The sequence below is a fragment of the Gekko japonicus genome, unplaced genomic scaffold (assembly GCF_001447785.1).
Source record: "Gekko japonicus isolate JY-2015 unplaced genomic scaffold, Gekko_japonicus_V1.1 scaffold2062, whole genome shotgun sequence".
Lineage (NCBI taxonomy): Eukaryota > Metazoa > Chordata > Lepidosauria > Squamata > Gekkonidae > Gekko > Gekko japonicus.
The window spans coordinates 264,799-278,198 of NW_015174331.1; the positions used below are offsets into that span (position 1 = coordinate 264,799).

Here is a 13,400-nt window from a genome sequence, read left to right on the forward strand (position 1 = left end):
TCACACAGTGGCCAACAATACCAGGTGCCATCAGGAGGTCCAACAGTGGGGCCAGGACACTAGAAGCTCTCCCACTGTTGCCCCCCACCAAGCACCAAGAACACAGATCATCACTTGATCCAGACCGAGAGTCCCTCTCTATTCCTTGTGGCTAATAGCCACCGATGGACCTCTGCTCCATATGCTTATCCAATTGCCTCTTATAAAAACACAAGAGAAGCCAATGCTGGATCAGGCCAATGGCCCATCCAGTCCAACACTCTGTCACACAGTGGCCAGAAATACCAGGTGCCATCAGGAGGTCCAGCAGTGGGGCCAGGACACTAGGAGCCCTCCCACTGTTGACCCCCACCAAGCACCAAGAATACACAACATCCCTTGACCCAGGCTGAGAGTTCCTCTCTATTCCTTGTGGCTAATAGCCACTTATGGACCTCTGCTCCATATGCTTATCTAATTCCCTCTTGAAGCCCGTCCATGCTTGTAGCCGCCGCCACCTCCCGTGGCAGTGAAATCTAGGCAGTTCTGCCTAGAGATCTCTGGGTGGAGATCAGTTCCCCTGCAGAAGATGGTCACTTCGGAGTGTGGACTGTATGGCCTCGTACCCTGCTGAAGTCCCTCCCCTCCCCAAACTCCACCTTTCCCCTGGCTCCACCCCCAAAATCTCCAGGTATTTCCCAACCCAAACCTCTGCTCAAAATAGACATCACAGCATGATATGGGTCAGGGAATGGGGTTAGGGTTGCCAGCTCGGGGTGCAGAAATACCCGGAGATTTGGGGGGGGGCGGAGCCTGGAGAAGGTGTGGTTTGGGGGAGGGGAGGGGCCTCCGCGGGCTACAATGCCATAGAGTCCGCCTTCCAAAGCGGCCCTTTTCTCCCGGGGAATTGATCTCTGTAGTCCGGAGAGCAAATGTCATAGCTGTCCGATCCTCCAGGCATTCAAATAAATCCACGTTTGTAGCAAAGTAGCATTTATTAAAGCAATGGTGAAACAGGAACACAAGGATTGTTAAGAATGGAGACTAACCCCGGGGTGCAAGATAATATACAAATTCATACCAAACCGTGGCCAATGGGTCCAATTCCCGCGTGCGGGGAAACAGGTAAAATAGGCGCCCAAAACCCCTGGGAACAAACGGTTCTAACCATAAACATTATTTCGCTTCTCAAGCCCTAGCTCATTATAATCAAAGCAAACCCAAAACGCCTCCCATCTTCCACCAGTCAACCTTGAGCGTTATCTAAGTTCCAAAGCAGCCCTAACTGAGAGGGAAAGGAATGTACCTAATGAGCACAGCAAAAGCCAAAGGAACTACAAGCCAGTGCTCGGCTGGGGGGGGAATGAGCATAAGCTGGGAGCATACAATGTCACACAGAACTCCATGGCAGCTGGCTGACAATAGCGGGAGATCTCCTGGTCCCACCGGAGGTCGGCAACCTTAGCACGGCTGCCCAACAGGGTCGCTAGCCTCTGGGTGGGGCCTGCAGATCTCCTGGGATTAGAACTGATCTCTAGGCAACAGAGCTCCATTCCTCTGGAGAAGAATGGCTGCTTCGGAGGGCGGGCTGGAGGGCGTTACACCCCATTGGTGTCCCTCCGCAAAGCCCCGCCTCCCTACGGCCCACCCCCAAACCCCCAGGAATTTCCCAACCCAACCACTCTCCCAGTGAAGAGTCTTATCTACTGAGTAGGGTTGCCAGCCTCCAGGCGGGGCCGGGAGATCTCCCGCTTCTGCAACGGATCTCCAGCAGACAGAGACCAGCTCCCCTGGAGAAAAGGGTTCTAGTCCAGTTACAGCCCACAAATTTGCTTCTTCCTCTTTTTTTGTGTCTTTACTTAACGTCATGCAGTGCAGCTGCTGCTTCCAACAATCGCCATGCGACTACAGATTTCTCCGGTAAACAATCTGTTCCCCTCAGTGCTTCGTCAGGTCGCTTTCTACTTGGAGCCCATGCTCTACGTCTCCCGCTCAGGATTAACCTTGTATTTTCTCGACATCTCTAGTCACATGGCAATTGTTGGAATCAGCAGCAGCAGCAGCACTGCATGACATTAAATAAAGAAATTAAAAAAGAAGAAGAAGCAAATTCGTGGGCTGTAATCGGACTAGGATCAGAGTTGCACAGTGAACATTGGTGGGGTGCAACCTTGGTTGAGTCCCTGTGGTCCATTTGTGGCTGGAACTCCCCTGGAGAAAATGGCTGCTTTGAAGGGTGGACTCTATGGCATGGTACCGTGGCGTGGCCTCTCCCCTCCCCAAACCCTGCCCCCTCCTGGATCCACCCCCAAAGACTCCAGGTATTTTCCAACCCAGACCTCCCAACCCTACTACTGAGCCGCCCTTGTTCGAGGGTAGGGGGTAGGGGGTAGGGTTGCCGGATTCAAGTTCAGAAATTCCTGGAGATTTGGGGGTGGAGCCTGGGGAGGACAGGGACCTCAGTGGGGTGTCATGTCACAGTGTCTCCCCTCCAAAGCAGATATTTTCTCCAGGGGAACTGATCTCTGTAGCCTGAAGATGAGCTATAGTTCTGGGTAGCACTCCCTCTAAACTGTTGTGTCTTGTGAGCAGAAATTCTACTTTGTGAGCTGCTGGCATTAAAGTTGTGAGCGAACGATTTGGCTGCCGCATGAATTAGTTTGCTCTGGAGCCGTGTTGCCTCTAAGCTGAGTTAGCGTGAGCTAGCGCACAGTTTTTTAGCCTCCGGCTCACACCTTTTTGTCTCCGGTCAGGAAGGACGGCTCCAGAGCAAACTAATTCATGCGGCAGCCAAATCGTTCGCTCACAACTTTAATGCCAGCAGCTCACAAAGTAGAATTTTTGCTCACAAGACTCCGCAGCTTAAAGGGAGCATTGCTCTGGAGCCCTCCTTCCTGAGCTAAGACAAAAAATGTGTGAGCCGGAGGCTAAAAAAACTGTGAGCTAGCTCACGCTAACTCAGCTTAGAGGGAACACTGGTTCCGGGGGGGATCCCCAGGTCCCGCCTGGAGGCCGGCATCCCTACCTGCCGGGCTTACCTTTGCTGTTGCCATCCGGGCCTCGAAGGATCGTGCACTCCTCGATGTTCCCGAAGGCCTCAAATAGCCTGCGCACATCGTCTTCCGACTGCTGCTTGTTGAGCATGCCCACAAAGAGTTTTCTGTCTTCTGGAACAAAATAAAGAGATGCTTACCATATTTCAGAAGGAATGGGAAAGCAGAACAGACTCAGTAGAGCAGCAGCTGCTGGGGCAAGTTTTGGGAGGGCCACGTCTCCAGGGACTGTGGATAAATCGGTGAGCCGAGAAGCAGCCGCAAAGTGGTTTCCGCTTTCCTACTCTTCGGTGGTGTGAACACTTTCACTTGTAAGGAAATCCGGTTTGAAAGGTGGTGGGACTCAGGCATGTTTTAGGAACGTAAGAAGAGGCCTGCTGGATCAGACTGGTGGTCCATCTAGTCCAGTATCCTGTCTCATGCAGTGGCCAACCAGTTCCTCTGGAGGGCCATCAACAGGGCAGAGAGGCGGAGGCCTTCCCCTGAGAAGACCATAAGAAGAGTCCTGCTGGATCAAACCAACAGTCCATCTAGTCCAGCATCCTGTCTCACACAGAGGCCAACCAGGTCCTCTGAAGGTCCAACAGCAAGGCACAGAACCTTCATAAGAACATGTGAAGAGCCGTGCTGGATCAGATCACTGGTCCATCTAGTCCAGCATTCTGTCTCACGTGAGGGCCAACCAGTTTTTAAAAATGTATTTACATCCCGCCTTTCTCCCTCAATGAACCCAAAGTGGCTTACATCACCCCCCTGTCCTCCCTTTTATCCTCACAACAACCCTGTGAGGTAGGTCAGGCTGAATGTATGTGACTGGCCTGAGGTCACCCAGCGAGCTTCCACGGCAGAGTAGGGATTCGAACCTGGGTCTCCCAGATCCTAATGTGACACTTTAAGCACTAGACCACGCTGTCTCTGCCTGCAGCCATCACTTTTTTATTTATTTACATCCCGCCATTCTCCCCTAATGAACCCAAAGTGGCTTACATCATCCCCCTCTCCTCCATTTTATCCTCACAACAACCCTGTGAGGTAGGTCAGGCTGAATGTATGTGACTGGCCTGAGGTCACCCAGCGAGCGTCCACGGCAGAGTAGGGATTCGAACCTGGGTCTCCCAGATCCTAATGTGACACTTTAAGCACTAGACCACGCTGTCTCTGAACTTAAATGGTATAGTATATCACTTTGAGAACCAGTTTGGTGTCGTGGTTAGGAGCGTGGACTCCGATCTGGGAGAACTGGGTTTGATTCCCCACTCCTCCACATGCAGCTGCTGGTGTGACCTTGGGTCAGTCACAAGTTCTCTCAGGGAAAGGAATTTGTAAGACGCTCTGAGACTCCTTCGGGTAGTGAACGGCGGGGTATAAATCCCATCTCTTCTTCTTCTTCTTTGATATTCCCAGGTTCCTCCAGTAGGATCCTGAGCATGGTTGCCAAGTCTGGATAGGAAATTACTGGAGACTTAGGGGGGAGATTGGGGAGGGGAGTGACTTCAGCAAGTGATCATGCCACAGAGTCCACCCTCCAAAGTGGCCATCTTTTCCCAGGGGACCTGATCATTGTCGTCTGGAGATAAGTTATCATTCCGGGAGATCTCCAGGGCCCACCTGTGACATGACTACAGGAGATCCCCAGTGTCCCTTGCAGAAACGACCATTCCGAGTAGTTTCCAAAACGAGGGAATGTTAAACCCAGGGCTCCTTCTGTAAAAAAAGCCCAGCAGGAACTCATTAGCATAATAGGCCATACCCAACAGCAGGAACTCATTAGCCTATTGGTCCACACCTCTGACAACACAGCTCATTAGCACATTAGGCCGCACCCCCATGTTACCAGAAGTGTGGTCATCTAGCCACACCCACCTCTTGCTTGTTATTCTGTTTACCTTGTTTGTCGTCAAAACCCAGGGCCTTTTTTTGTAGCAGGAACCCTTTGCATGTTAGGCCACACACCCCTAATGTAGCCAATCCTCATGAGTTTCTGCTGTTGGGTGTGGCCTGTTATGCTAATGAGTTCCTGCTGGGCGTGGCCAGCTTGGGAGCCAGCTGGAACTCCGTTCCTGTGCGTTCCTGCCCCAAAATAGCCCTGGTTAAACCAGTTAAAATCGGTAATAAGGATGAGCCCGTAGGGCTATTCCTCCCATGATTGTTACCGCACCGCTTGAGGTTCGTTTTATTTAAAGGACTTCACCCGCACCCTGCCTTTCTTCCCAACAGAAACCCGAAGCGGCTTATGTTGTTCCCCTCTCCTCAATTGTATCCTCGTAACGGCCCTGTCAGCAATGCTCCCTCTAAACTGTGGACTCTTGTGAGCAGAAACTCCGCTTTGTGAGCTACTGGCATTAAAGTTGTGAGCGGGCGATTTGGCTACTGCATGAATTAGTTTGCTCTGGAGCCGTCCTTCCCGAGCGAAGACAAAAATGGGTGAGTCGGAGGCTAAAAAACTGCGCTAGCTCACACTAACTCAGCTTAGAGGGAACACTGCCTGCGAGGTAGGTTAGGCTGGAAAGGTGTGACTGTCCCAATGACACCAAGCAATCTTCCCTGCCTTGCAGAGTGGGCATTCGAACCCGGGTCTCCAAGCCTAACATTCTAATTACACCACGCTCACTTATTTGCATGTTATGCCAGCAGCTCGTGGCTGTATCGGAGCCTGGGCGCTCCACAAGTAGGCAGATCATTGCCAGGTGGCACTAACTTTATTTCAACGTCTGTCTGCTAAGGAAGGGTGTCTCACTGCCTGGCAAAATAGATATTTAGCCCTGAACCTCCCATTTGAAGAACGGGGGGCTGCAGAGAACAGAAAATCCAGCCACCCCTGTTTCACGAGACAAATGTGGACAATCACGAGCCAATGTTCCCTCTAAGCTGTGGAGTCTCGTGAGCAATTATTCTGCTTTGTGAGCTACTGGCATTAAAGCTGTGAGCGAGCAATTTGGCTACTGCATAAATTAGTTGGCTCTGGAGCCATCCTCCCTGAGCTAAGACAAAAATGTGTGAGCCAGAGACTAAAAAAACTGTGAGCTAGCTCACACTAACTCAGCTTAGAGGGAACACTGATCACGACCTAATCAGGGAAGAAATGTAAAGAAAACAGTCGTGAGAATCTGACCCACAGATCGAGCCATCAACAAGACTTGCAAAGAAGATGCTTTCTGTATATTATGGTCACAAGCACTGCAACACAATACAAGAAACAAATTCCTTCAAATCATAAGAAAAAAACCTAGTGTAAAAATACATAATCAACGTCGCCTCCGGATTATATTATATATAGCAGCATATTTGAGCCGGAATACTTTTTGAGATCAGCGCCCTATCTGAATGTATTCTCTTTCATGACTTTCTGTAAAGCACTTTATGAGCAAGAGAGCTTTTGTACTACTCTATGATTTCTCGAGGAAGATCCAATGGTAGTGCTTGTGACCATAATATACAGAAAGCATCTTCTTTGCAAGTCTTGTTGACTGCTCGATCTGTGGGTCAGACTCCCAACCCTGTTTCACACCTTCTCCAAGTTTTACAGAACGTTTGAGTCCAAGTGGCACCTTTAAGACCAACCAAGGCCCCAGTCACACGGAGATTTTGCCGCACGAAAGGCACGAATGTCGGGCGGATTTTCGGGGCACGATCACACAGCAACATCTGGGAAGCGTAGCGCGCCCGTGGCCAACCCGTGGCATCCCGCCAAAGATGCGGAGTTAAAAAGTACCAAGGAAAGTGCACTAGTATCCGGAAAACACGCAGCACAGGCGGGTGTCTGATCGCGGGAAGGCTAGTATCCTATGGCATCAGGCGCCCATCCACGTCCTGTCACAAACTGGATGTTTTTCGTAAGCGCATGCGCACAAACACGAAACGCTTGTGCGATCGCGCCACGCGCTTCTTTGCCACGCTGCAGCATCACCATGTGATCACCAGCTAACAGCCGAAGCACGGAGACTCGGGAGACCGTGTGATCGGGCTACCGCGCTTTATTTTGCTCCAGGGCGAACAGCCACGCCTTCCCCCCCGCGTTATCTGGCCCATGTGACCGGGGCCCAAGTTTTATTACAGGTATAAACTTTCATGTGCACAACAGAAGTCTGCATACACACAAAAGCTTATACCCAGAATAAAACTTTGTTGGGCTGAAAGGTGCCCCTGGACTCAAACTTTACGCTGTTGGCTTATAATCGCACTGTTACGGTTTTATCTAATCTTGTGTTTTAATGTTCTAAAATTGTTTTTTGTAAGCCACCCTGAGGCTGACTTGGCAAACTTTGTTCTGTTGCATGGCTACCCAGCTGGATCTATCCAAGTTTTACATCTTTCGGGTATGTTAAGAACATAAGAGATGCCAATGTTGGATCAGGCCAAAGGCCCATCTAGTCCAACACTCTGTCACACAGTGGCCAAAAATACCAAGTGCCATCAGGAGGTCCACCAGTGGGGCCAGGACATTAGAAGCCCTCCCACTGTTGACCCCCCAAAGCACCAAGAAGACAGAGCATCACTTGCCCCAGAGCCCCTATCTATACCTTGTGGCTAATATCCACTGATGGATCTCTGCTCCATATGCTGATCTAATTCCCTCTTGAAGCCGTCTATGCTTGTAGCCGCCACCACTTCCTGTGGCAGTGAATTCCAAGTGTTAATCACTCTTTGGGTGAAGAAGTACTTCCTTTTATCCGTTCTAACCCGACCGCTCAGCAATTTCCTTGAGTGCCCACGAGTTCTTGTATTGTGAGAGAGGGAGAAAAGTACCTCTTTCTCTACCTGCTCTTTCCCATGCATAATCTTGTGAACCTCAATCATGTCACCCGTCAGTCGTCTTTTCTCCAAGCTAAAGAGCCCTAAGCGCTTTAACCTTTCCTCATGGGGAAAGTGTTCCAACCCTTTTATCATTCGAGTTGCCCTTTTCTGCACTTTTTCCAAAGCTATAATATCCTTTTTAAGGTGTGGTGACCAGAACTGCACGATGTCCTCTCGCTCAGTGTCAGGGTTGCCAATTTCAAGCTGAGAAATTCCAGGAGGTTTGGGGTTGGAGCCTGGGTAGGTGGGGTTGTTTGGAGCGTGTAGGGCTATCTTTCGGCTATGCTCCTGCATAGTGCAGGGTGTTGGACTAGATGACCTGCAAGGTCCCTTCCATCTCTAACATTCTATGATTCTATGATTCTACAGTCACACTATGTAGACTTTTATTTTTTTAAAAAAACACCCTTTCCACTATGCATACAAGACTCCTCTTCCCACATGACACCTAAATGCTTAAGTTACACTTCATTAAACACTATGTAAACGTTCATGAGCAATGAGTCGTCCACCCCTCCTTCCTCTGGAGACATTTACAGAACAGATGTAACCAATTTGAATAAATTCTTGTCAATAAATAAATTCTCTAGGCTTGTTTTATAATAAATGAAGGAATGCGCACATGAACCCTCTCTGATAAGACAGGCTGCTAAACTCAGACGGGCTGGGGAACCAGATGGTCAATTCTTATTTATCCCTGGGCTTTTATGTTTTCAATGGGGATACGCAAAAAGATGTCTGCCTAGCACGAGAGTAAAAGCATATATATTTTAAGTGTTGTGGTTCAACCCAAACACTGATGGTTCAAGGGAGTTCTTTTAAACTGAAGAATGACATTATGGTGGCCAAAGATGGTTCCCCCCCATATTAACTTTATATTTTATATAGTTTATGAACAAATACATACATATATATGCATATCAACTAAACAACCAGGCCCATGATGTCCTCTCCCTCAGTGTCAGGGTTGCCAATTTCAAGCTGGGAAATTCCAGGAGGTTTGGGGTTGGAGCCTGGGTAGGTGGGGTTGTTTGGAGCGTGAGGCAGGGGTCATTTCCTGCAGGACCACACAGGAGCAGAGCTCCGGCAGTAAAGAGCCCAGGGGGCGGGCACATGCAACAAGCCCCACCCCCTGCTCCCGGCAGCCCTCAGTCAGAGCAAGAAGCAGCCAGGTAAGCTGCAGAGCCCCCGTCCCCCGTCCCAAAACAGTCCAGTGGCACCTTTTATTCAGGTACAAGCTCTCCCTTCTCTGTGAGGACAGATCTGCACGTCCCCCCCCCATAGCTAGCAATCCAGAACAATCCAGTGGAGCCTGAGAGGTGGGTGTTGCCTTCTGACACACTTCCGGTGATGTCAGGGGGTGTGGCATATGCTAATGAGTTATGCTAATGAGCTCCTGCACCTGTTTGTCTACAAAATGACCCCTGGCGTGAGGTATAACTCCATACAGTCCATCATCCAAAGCAGCCATTTTCTGGTGTAGTAGTTAAGTGTGTGGACTCTCATCTGGAAGAACCGGGTTTGATTCCCCACTCCTCCACTTGCACCTGCTGGATGACCTTGGGCAGGCTGGCCTGGGCTCTTTTTGTAGCAGGAACTCCTTTGCATATTAGGCGACACACCCCTAATGTAGCCAATCCTCCAAGAGCTTACAGAGCTCTTCTTACAGGGGCTACTGTAAGCTTTTGGAGGATTGGCTACATTAGGGGTGTGTCGCCTAATATGCAAAGGAGTCCCTGCTACAAAAAGAGCCCTTCTGTCAGAGCTGTTCTTGAAAAACAGCAGTTTCTGTCATGTTATAGTATATTAATTTGAGAACCAGTTTGGTGTAGTGGTTAGGGGTACGGACTCCGATCTGGGAGAATCGGGTTTGATTCCCCACTCCTCCTCCACATGCACCTGCTGGTGTGACCTCAGGTCAGTCACAAATTTTCTCAGAGCTGTTCTCTCAAGGGCAGTTCTTGAGAGAGCTCTCTCAGCCCCACCTCCCTCACAGGGTGTCTGTTGTGGGGAGAGGAAGGGAAAGGAGTGTGTAAGCCGCTCTGAGACTCCTCTGGGTAGTGAAGGGCGGGGTATGAATCCAATCTCTACTTCTTTCTCTAGGGAAATGGAGTTCTGTAGTCTGGAGATTAGTTATTGTTCTGGGGGTTCTCCAGGCCACACCTGGAGGCTGGCAACTCTGTCTCCAGGCAGCCTCCTAGCATATTTGGTTCATTGCATTGGCCTGGTTTTTTTTATTTTTGGGGGGTAATGCCGGCCGCCAGCTGCACACATAAACCTGTCAGCTTCAATATGCGGTGTTTTCAAACCTTGCTCCTGGTGTTTATAGGAAGCCCTGGCACCTTCCCTGGTGCAAACTGGGGTTAAATTATTCCTCGTTCTATTTGTATTTAAATGTTCTGTTTGGATGAGAAGTTGTGAAGCTGAGGTGTCAGACGAGTTGGGAGAACAGGGCGCCACCGCACGTGAGCGGCAAAAGGCAGAGGGGGGGGGCCCGAGCCGAGAAGCGCCAATGAATGCAGCCGAAGGGCCAGAAGACGATCGGGTCTGGCTACTCCACCAGACCAGTGACACAAAGGGGGCCCGAATCACAAGGGGCGAGAGCAAAAATCATCTAGGTGTACATCTGCATTATCATATAGATGGCTATCCGCTTCTCCTATAATCCTGGCATGTGTACAGAACCGAGAGCAAGGGGGAGGAGGGAAATGGAGCCCTCCCAGAATAACGAAGTAACAGCTAGAGACAGAAGAAAGGAGTCCACATTAGGATCACAGAATCATGGAGTTGGAAGGGTCCAGACAGGCCATCTAGTCCAAACCCCTGCTCAGTTCAGGATCGGCCTAGAACATCTCTGACAAGCAGGGGTCATTTCCTGCAGGAGCGCACAGGAGCGGAGCTCCGGCAGTAAAGAGCCCAGGGGGCAGGTACATGCAACAAGCCCCACCCCCTGCTCCCAGCAGTCCTCAGTCAAAGCAAGAAGCAGCCAGGTAAGGCCCAAAACAGTCCGGTGGCACCTTTAAGACCAAGTTTTATTCAGGTACAAGCTGGTACTATGGCTTCTTGTGATTTGGAGGTTATGCCTCTGTTGATACACCCCAAGATCGCATTAGACTTTTTTGTCACTGCATCACACTGGCTGCTCATATTTAACTTTCGGTCCACCCATACCCCAAAATCTTGTTCGCACACACTGCTACCCAGACAAAGTGACACACAGCCAGGGAGTAGTAATTATTCCAGATTTATTAATGCACGGTGCGAATGATCATAGAATCATAGAATGTTAGAGTTGGAAGGGACCTTGCAAGTCCCGCAGAAACTAAGCAAAGACTGCAATCATGTCCCCTCTAAGCCTTCTCTTTCCCAGGCTAAACATACCCAACTCTTTCAGCCTTTCCTCGTAAGACTTGGATTCCAACCCTCTCACCATCCTGGTTGCCCTCTTCTGGACACGCTCCAGCTTGTCAACATCCTTCCTAAAATGTGGTGCCCAAAACTGGACACAGGACTCCAGGTGAGGCCTGACCGTAGCAGAATAGAGCGGTGATCTGGACACAATGCTTCTGTTAATGGATCCTAAGGTTGCATTAGCTTTCTTCACAGCCACATCGCACTGCAGGCTCATGTTTAGCTTGTGATCCACCAGAATACCTAGATCCCTTTCACATGAGCTGCTGTCAAGCCAAGTCCCTCCCATTCTATATCTGTGCCTTTGATTTCTTCTACCTAAGTGTAGGACTTTGCACCTATCTCTATTGAAATTCATTTTATTTGTCTCAGCCCACTGTTCTAGCCTATCTAGATCATTTTGAATCCTGACTCTGTCTTCTTCAGAATTAGCAACCCCACCTAACTTCATCTGCAAATCTGATAAGCATCCCCTCTATGTCTTCCTCCAGGTCATTTATAAAAACATTGAACAACACCGGGCCTAGGACCGAGCCCTGTATAAATTAGTTTGCTCTGGCACCATCCTTCCTGAGAAGGATATATATATATATATATATGAAGGGCGATGCAACGGGCTGCTAGCCCCCCTCTGCCTCCTCCCCCTCTCCTCCGTGCCCCAGCCGCCTGTCGGAGGCAGGCACTTGGGGGAACGTGCCTGGTCGCGAGCGCTCCGTGTCCGCCATGACGCAGCCGTCCGGCCGTCGCCCGTCGCAGCCGCTCGTAACCTCCGGGCCCCCTCGTCTCCTCCCCGTCTCCAGCGCGCCCCAGGCGGCTGCCAGCGCTTGCGTCCTCCATCTCCGGCGTGACGCAGGCGGCCGGCGGTCTGAGTCGACCGCCCGTCGCAGCCGCCCGTCACCTCCAGCCCCCGGGAACATCGTCCACAGGCTCCGGGCTTAGGGCGGCGCCCGGCACAGCCGCCTGTCGCCTCCAGCCCCCAGGAACGCGAAGCTGCGTCTGAGGTGGGACTCAGACGCCGTGGCAAATGGGACGTGGCCACGCCGCTGACGGACAGCCGAGCCGTCCAAACACTGTAGGGGCGCATTGCGTGAAGTTTGCGTCTTACTGCTTTATTATATAGGAGAGATATAAAGAAGGCTTCTCGAGAATGGTTGACTTATGCACAGTTAAGATCGAGAGCTTTGGTTCCAGGAAAATATGTCTGCCTGAAGAAGAATTTGTCGAAACACGCAATTTTTGCCTGGGAGGCATGTTCCTTGCTTTGATGCTTGCTGAAACACTTTGTGTGGGAAATACAACTGCCTGCTGCATTTCTCGTGCCTGCTTTGATGCCTGCTCAATTACTCTTTGTAGAGAATAGAACAGCCTGCTGCATCTCTCATCATTTATGACTGTTGCATAATTAGTCCTTTATCAGGAGCGAGATAGTCTACAGTGTTGGAATAGGTCTTTGTAGCTGTGGACTCTTCTATTAGTAGATGCAACGTACTTTAGGTTTGTGTATGTGGATAAAATATACTAGAGTCTCTATTGCAAGTAAGTCAATATATGAAGATGATACAAGGACATATTAGTAGAAGTGTGTTTTGTTCTATCATGGTGTTTCTTTATGGTAGCCTCCAGGTGGGGCCTGACGATATCCCAGTATTACAACTGATCCCCAGACTAAAGGGATCGGTTCCCTTGGAGGAAACGGTTGTTTTGGAGGGGGCACTCTGTGGTGTCGTACTGCGATCCTTCACCAAACCCTGCCCTCCACAGGCGCCTAGGGTTGCCAAGTCGTACCTTATCCTGAAGTGGGGGACTTCTCACAACAGACACCCTGTGAGGTAGGTGAGGTTGAGAGAGCTCTGACAGAAACGGCTCTTTTTCAAGAACAGCTCTGACAGGACTATGGCTTGCCCAAGGTCATCCAGCCAGGTGCATGTGGAGGAGTGGGGAATCAAACCCGGCTCTCCCAGATTAGAGTCCGAGCACTTAACCAGAGAGAGAGAGACAGAGAGAGGATGTATTCCTAAGAAGCAGAACAGTAGAATTTTCGCACTTCTTCGGAGGAAACCTTCCAAGATTCTCCTGGATGCCCTTGGTGGGGTCAGCTGCACAAAAGCCAGCGTGTCAGAGAAATAAGTTTCAGCACCTAAACTCATTTCAACGGGTGACCCG

The 13,400-nt window shown here is 50.2% G+C and overlaps 1 protein-coding gene across 1 annotated transcript in view; it reads right to left on the bottom strand.

The window, feature by feature from the left end:
• LOC107121345 (CUGBP Elav-like family member 4) overlaps nucleotides 1–12,321 on the bottom strand; it is a 126,586-nt gene extending 114,265 nt beyond the window's left edge. Inside the window, exons 1-2 of the mRNA XM_015424258.1 lie at nucleotides 11,895–12,321; nucleotides 3,018–3,146 (exon numbers count right to left, since the gene is read on the bottom strand). Coding sequence (XP_015279744.1) covers nucleotides 3,018–3,146; nucleotides 11,895–12,321 — 556 coding nt within the window. The remainder of the gene's footprint in view (nucleotides 1–3,017; nucleotides 3,147–11,894) is intronic.
• Nucleotides 12,322–13,400: the final 1,079 nt, after the last annotated feature.